Source organism: Sinocyclocheilus rhinocerous, unplaced genomic scaffold (genome assembly GCF_001515625.1).
Source record: "Sinocyclocheilus rhinocerous isolate Xijiao unplaced genomic scaffold, SAMN03320098_v1.1 scaffold263, whole genome shotgun sequence".
NCBI lineage: Eukaryota > Metazoa > Chordata > Actinopteri > Cypriniformes > Cyprinidae > Sinocyclocheilus > Sinocyclocheilus rhinocerous.
Genome location: NW_015645086.1, coordinates 3166649 through 3173824, shown reverse-complemented (window position 1 = coordinate 3173824; position 7176 = coordinate 3166649). Strand labels below are relative to the sequence as shown.

The 7176-nt window shown below is 39.0% G+C and overlaps 1 protein-coding gene across 1 annotated transcript in view; it reads left to right on the top strand.

Annotated features, from left to right (window-relative positions):
• LOC107705668 (sodium- and chloride-dependent creatine transporter 1-like) overlaps window positions 1–7176 on the top strand; it is a 23857-nt gene that overhangs the window by 11743 nt on the left and 4938 nt on the right. Inside the window, exons 6-10 of the mRNA XM_016509058.1 lie at window positions 1109–1206; window positions 1707–1839; window positions 4919–5053; window positions 5405–5439; window positions 6181–6305. Of these exons, the coding sequence (XP_016364544.1) occupies window positions 1109–1206; window positions 1707–1839; window positions 4919–5053; window positions 5405–5439; window positions 6181–6305 (526 nt within the window). The remainder of the gene's footprint in view (window positions 1–1108; window positions 1207–1706; window positions 1840–4918; window positions 5054–5404; window positions 5440–6180; window positions 6306–7176) is intronic.

Below are 7176 nucleotides of genomic sequence, written 5' to 3'. Positions count from 1 at the left end.
AAGAAGTACACTTTTTTTGATGTGTTAACTAGCATACTAAATAGGGATGTAACGATTACCGGTTTGACGATAAATCATGATAAAATTCCCAACGGTTAGTATTACGGTTCATCTTTTAATTATCATTAAAACGGTATTAGATTACCACGATTTGAACAACTCATTGTTAAATATAAAACTTGGTGAAGTGATTTATGTGTCGGTACTTTTTTAACATCTCCAGTACATTTTAACAATACCGTGATAATACTGATAACGGTGATAATTTTGGTCACTATAATCGTGATAAGAAGTTTTCATTCCGTTACATCCCTAATACTAAAGCACATGTAAAGTACTTGATTATAATTTGAACTGTAGTGTTATTCAATATTATAATTAAAGTATATGTATTTTAAATGTACTAAAAGTCCTACTTAAGTGCGTTGAAAATATAATATATAATAAATTTTCATTTAATTGCAATTAACATGCAGTCAAGTGTCTGACAACATTACATTCAGTTCGCACTTAAGTATACTATCTCTGTAATAAACAGTTTATAAGTCTGCTAAAGTCTTGTCATTTCCTGTGTGTTGCAGGTGTGTTTCTGATCCCCTATCTCCTAATGGTGTTTGTTGGAGGTGTTCCAGTGTTCTTCCTGGAGATCGCACTGGGTCAATTCATGAAACAGGGTGGGGTCGCCTCATGGAACATCGCGCCTCTTTTTAAAGGTGGAGTATTATTAACAACCAGATGCATTTGCACACACCCCAGCCCTGGCCAACCTCTAGTTAAACAGATCCATACCTCATCCTGCCTGCAAGTATCTTTATTTTTAATGGCAAAACAGAATATTGATCTGTCTGGCTTTTAATATTGTCCAGCGTGAGACATAGCATGTATTGAAGCAGGCTGAAGAAGGGCAGTATCGTTCTTTCCTCCAGGGCTTGGACTGGCATCAATGGTGATCGTGTTCTTCTGCAACACCTACTACATCATGGTTCTGGTGTGGGGCCTGTATTTTCTGGCTCACTCCTTCACTTCCCCTCTGCCGTGGGCCACATGTGGACATGAGTGGAACACGGTCAACTGTACTACTAACTTCAGCCGCGTGTGTCTCAATCAGTCATTGTCCCCTTCCCCTCCCAATGTCTCCTCCCTCAACACCAGTGCCAGCTGTCTGGAGCACACGGGTTTGCGATCATCTGTTATGGAGTTCTGGGAGTAAGTGTCTTTGAAACGTTTTCCAATCTGATTAGGCCCTGGCACAGATTTTTACTTCTTTTGATGAGACTTTTGTGAAAATGTTGTGGCATCAGATGAGCTGTTGAAGCTCTTAAAGGGATAGTTAACCCAAAAATTTAAATTCTGTAATTTACTCGCCCTTATGTTGCTCCAAATTTCCGCGAGTTTGTTTCTTCTGTTAAGCACAAAAGAATATATTTTGAAGAACCAGACAGTTGACGGTAGCCATTGACTTCCATAGTATAGAAAAAATACTATAGAAGTCAATGGCTACCGTCAACTGTTTGTGTATTAACCATTTATATGTATTGTATGTATTAACCGTTTGTAGAAAGTAAGAAGTTTTGTGTCTATCTGTGTTCTTTAGCTGTGATTAGATTTGTAATATAGCATGGTCGCTCAAACCTTTTTGCTTAATTTTGGGAATGCCGAGTTAAAGTGTTAACTTTGGTTTGACAAAATGTTTCTTTCTTGATCAGGCGTAAAGTTCTACGTCTGTCTGGCGGTTTGGGTGAAGTGGGTGACATCAACGGTTACTTGGTCTTGTGTCTGCTTGCTACATGGGTCATTGTCTACTTCTGCATCTGGAAGGGTGTTAAGTCCGCTGGAAAGGTACAAATATATGTTTATGTATATTCAGCAAGGATGCATTAAAGCAGTGTTTCCCAACCTTTTTTCTAGCGCGGTACAGTTTTAAGTAAAAAATCCCACGGCACACCACTAAGCACTGAAATATAGCAACAACAAAAAAAGATAGAAAGGGGGAATTTTTAAAAAAAAAATTTATAATTAAGGCTTGTTCACACCGGGACGAATATCGCGCACGATTATCGCCGACGTTTAACGCCTCGTGACTAAACAAAGAGTGTGCACACCGACGCGCAAAACGCGAGGCGTAAAAGCGAAATTTTTTAAAAAACGCCTCGGGCTCGTTTTTTTGGTTTGACGCGCCGTGTTAAAAACTGGCCGACCAATGAGATTGGCGCTTTTGTTCACGTGCCTGGAGCTGCTGAAGTTACAGTAAAACACGACTTGGTGGCGCTCAAGCACATAACGGTCTTGCCAAGAACACATTGATACCTAACGACGAAGAGGAAGTAGAGGTCTTCACGGGTCCACTTAGATCCGAAAACCCGAGGTACGAGACCCGAGTGGGTTCGGGTCCAAAACTTCGACGAGTACCTCGGACATGGGTCGGGTTCGGTATTAGCGGCCTCGAGTCTCGGGTAATTTAAAACGGAGCTCAGAAATACCTTGTATCCATCAGGCAGGCACTAATATAAAGTAACCTAATAATAAATTGAAGAAATGTTAAATAAATCAAAGTAATGGAGAAGTGGCCAAATCAGTCAACAGGACCCCGGGATTTTTCCTGACTGACTGCGGGGGCTGCAGGCTGTAGGCTACACACGTCAATGCGGTTTCCGTTCGGGTCCAGTCGGGTTCGAAAATAAATGCCGTCGTGTCAGACTTGGGTCTAATTTCATCGGGTCTGTCTCGGGTCGGGTTTTTCTTTAAAAAAAAATTATTTATGCACGTCGGGTTCAGGTAAGAAGTGATTCGGGTCGGGTACAGATTTTAGGACCCGAGAAGACCTCTAAGAGGAAGTAAGTAGACCAAGAAGATGCATCGAGGCAAGATGAATGTAAAACTGCTGGTCTCATTGGTGCCTGAACACAAATGGCTTTATGACAAACGCGACAGTGACTACAAAAATCTCGATAAGAGGGAGTTGTTATGGAGAGGAATTGCAGATCAAATAGGATTCGATGTGTGTATTAGTATAGTGTATTTCTGTTTTTCATTAAGCGCCATCTAATGTCTGGGAGTGAATTTGCACGTTCACTCGGCTCATCGCCAGCGACAATCGCTTGGGTATGAACACAAAAGACGCGTCGATAAACGTTGACGATAAGCTCGTGTGATAATCGTCCCGGTGTGTACGAGGCTTTACACTGCGTCGTCAGAGTTGGTATTGTGGCTTTATATATATTATCAGACACTTGCATTTAACATTTTATGAAAGTCATGCTCAAATGGAGTTAACAAGGTTTTTACTATCAAATGGCACGGGTATGTGTTTTGTCCGTCAGTATAACGGCCGCAACTGAGACAGTGAGTGCATCGCATTACGTTTTCATCAACTTACAGGTTATAAAGTTTATTGTAACTATATGGGAGCTCAGATTTTCTTGTTGTTTAATACATTTGGCCAAAATCTCATGATATAAAAGATGAACTGCTATGCACAGGATATTTAAAACGTACAAAGTATATTGGCTACAACAAGACGGCAAATGCTAACACTTCTCCACTCTTCAAACACACAAAAAACATTAGCCTTTATTGACATAGTGTTTCATGAGTAAAGAAAACGCTGTACTTACTCAAACATCAGTTATTTATTTACCCTTGCATTGCAAACAAGCAGAGATCCATATCCAGATTCCAGACTGTGCGTGGCACTTCATTCTGAATGGAGGAGGGGGTGGAGTTACGAGGTTTCGCTGACAGTTTGATGATCCAATGGCGTTACAAGGTTTAGTCACAAGCTCCTTTGAATGCTTTTCATAGGTTAAATATTTGTAAAACCCTCAAACAGACATAAGGATGACAAATAGCACTGTTTTAAAATAATAATAATAATAAAATATAATAGAGATAGGAAGTTATAATTTTCCATGGCACACCTGGCAACCTGTCACGGCACACTACACAGTGGCTGGGAAACACTGCATTAAAGTGATCTAAAATTACATGAAACACATCAAATCAAAGCTGTTCTTTTGAACTTTCTATTTATCAAATAATTCTGAAACAATTACTTGTGGTTTCCACATAAATATGAAGAAATGTTTCTTAAGCATCAAATCAGAGTGATTTCTGAAGGATCATGTGACACTGAAGACTGGAGTAATGATGCTGAAAATTTTGCTTTACATCACAGGAATACATTATAATTTAATAACATAGAAAACAGTTATTGTAAATTGTAAAAATATTTCACAATATTACTGTTTTTACTGTGTTTTTTATCAATTAAATGCAGCTTTGGTGAGCATAAGAGTCTTCTTTCAAAAACATTGACCCCAAACCTTTGAATGGTACTGTATATAAATCATTTAATAATATATAAATATTGTAATATTGTTGCAGCGTTTCGCTTGTTGATTGTATGTTGTAATGGAAGTTATAACTCTGTAATGGGCTGTCCTTATTGGAAGTTTTAAGCTAATCTACACGTAGTCAAATCAATATTTCCTGTATTTATTTGATAAGAAGCTGTGTAATAAGTGGGATAATGTACAGTCAGATGCTCATTATCTGCTTCACGTCAGGGTCCTGATCACCCTGTTAGGGTTTATTTTGCAGTAATGATGGCTGGCAGTACATTATCCCTTACATGCACGTACTGTACACACATCAGCCAAACTATTATGAATGTTTGTTGTGAACATGAGGAAATAGATCAAAGGCCAGAGCACTGATTATTAGCTCTCCCAGCGGATGTGTGTGTGTGCTGGGTTTTGTTCTAGTGCTTGACTGTTAGAGAAAAGATTTTGAAACGTGATAATAAACCTAAATCTGTGCTGCTTCAGACAGTAATACTTATTTCAGGAGCTACAGTGGTTTTACATATAGGTGGAAAAATATGAGCAGTACAGTAATGTGTCTGTATGTGTGTGTGCAGGTTGTGTATTTCACAGCTGTGTTCCCATATCTGGTCCTGGTGGTCTTGTTTGTTCATGGCGTGTCACTGCCTGGAGCTGTTAATGGCATTATTTACTACCTGAAACCAGACTGGAGCAAACTCTCAGAGGCACAGGTGAGAGCATGGCTGCACGTGTTCAGATATATGTGGGTGATTCTATGGCCCTGTTTACACTAGTGCGTTTTCGTTCCTCGTCTACACTCGCGTTTTCACTGCGTTTCAGAAACATTCTTTATCTGCACTACACAACTAAAACTGCATATCACATGACCATTCATGCAGGTACAACAGTGACAGGGATGGATTACTGACCGGGCCAATGGGGCCAGTGCCCAGGGGCCCTTGACTACCAAGAGCCCGGGGGGGGGCCCTGGGCTTTAATTTTGCGCGATCCAGTTTGGTACGAAAAACCCATCAACAATGAAAACGTATGTTTATTTATGCTTGAATATATGTGTCCCTTAGCCTATACAATACCTCTTGAACAAGGCTTTTGGTCTGTGAGGGCTCTCAGGCACTCCTGTAGAAATGTCACCACCTTTTGCCCCGCTAGCGACGGCCCTGTGTAGAATCATTGTCTGTCCCATACGGTTTCAAATTATATTTATTTGAACCACTCTTTGAGCTTCTTTCTTTGTGTAAAGGGTATAGGAATAAGTACTATTTGTCAGAATCAGAAAGAGATTTATTGCCATTGCACACACAAGGAATTTGTTTTGGTGACAGAAAAAGCTTATAGTGCAGACTCTGAGACAACAACAGTACACAGATAGTAAAATTAAAAATAAAGATATGTGAATAAGGGGGGCATAGAGAGAGCAATTGTGTCTGTTTTAGCATAGTAAAGATTTTAAATTTTGGCTAAACTCACTTGGGGGCCACAGAACGCGTTTTTCCATTCCAATGCGCTACTTTTACATTGTTTTTCTATATAAACAAGCATTTTCTACGTGTATACCCGTTGCGCTCGCGTCTTGCAGTCTTTTGCAGCGTCTTGCACATGACACGGTGTTCTAAAAACTTGTCTCAAGACCTAAAACGCATTTGACCCCCATTCCACTCCTCGTGTCTCGCGTTTTTCAAAGTAAAAACGTTCTGTGTGAATGTGTCATCAAGCATTACCTGATTAATTTAGTTAATTGCAACATTTAGTGCGTTTTTTTTTTTTTTAACAATACAATAATTTTTACTATATATCCTACATGCTAATCCCACGATGATTTCTCTCTCTCCCACTGTAGGGATGCATTCATTCTGGCTCTCATAAACAGCGGCACAAGCTTCTTTGCAGGATTTGTGGTTTTCTCAGTTTTGGGATTCATGGCGGCCGAACAAGGCGTTGACATCAGTAATGTGGCAGAAAGTGGTGAGATATGCTTCTGTCCTCATCACGCTGTCTGGTCTTTCATTCTCCTTGATTACAAGAACAAAAAGTACCATACTACTACAGTAGGATTTTGGACATGGTACTATAATGGTAAATACATGAAATTTACCATGGTACATGAACATGTGGATCTGGTTTTCTCTCAGGTCCTGGTTTAGCGTTTATTGCCTATCCAAAAGCCGTGTCGCTAATGCCTTTAGCGCCGCTGTGGGCGGTGCTGTTCTTTCTCATGCTTCTGGTGTTGGGATTGGACAGTCAGGTGAGGCTTCACCCACTCATTTATGACAGATTTGAAAAGACCTATTATAGAAAAAGTCCTATTATATCCTACTATTTTCAGTAAGTGAGCGATCAAACTGATTAAATTGTTACAATCCATTTCAATACAGAATGTTCCAATAGAAGTTTGCAAAGTTATCTGAAAAGCTCTGATATGATATCATATTAAACAGAGTTATTGTCTAAACCATATCTGGAACTACTACTTCTTCACACAGCATTCTTGGGCTCAAAAACAGCCAGGTGGTGGCGGTGCACACAGAAATCAAACAGAACATTTCATTTATTAACTTTTTTTTTTTTGAACTTCAGCAAAGCAGCTTTAACTTACTTACTTTTAAATAGAGTACTTATTAAGTAAATAATATACTTAAAAAGATTATTAAAAATAATATGAGGATTGTTTTCAGACACGTATTTGCATGTTAAATGCAATTAAATGGAAATGTATTATTGTGTAAATTTACTAGTGCTGTCAAATCGATTAATCACGATTAATCGTATCCAAAATAAAAGTTTGTGTTTAAATAATATATGTGTGTGTATTTATGATCTATATATAAATACACAC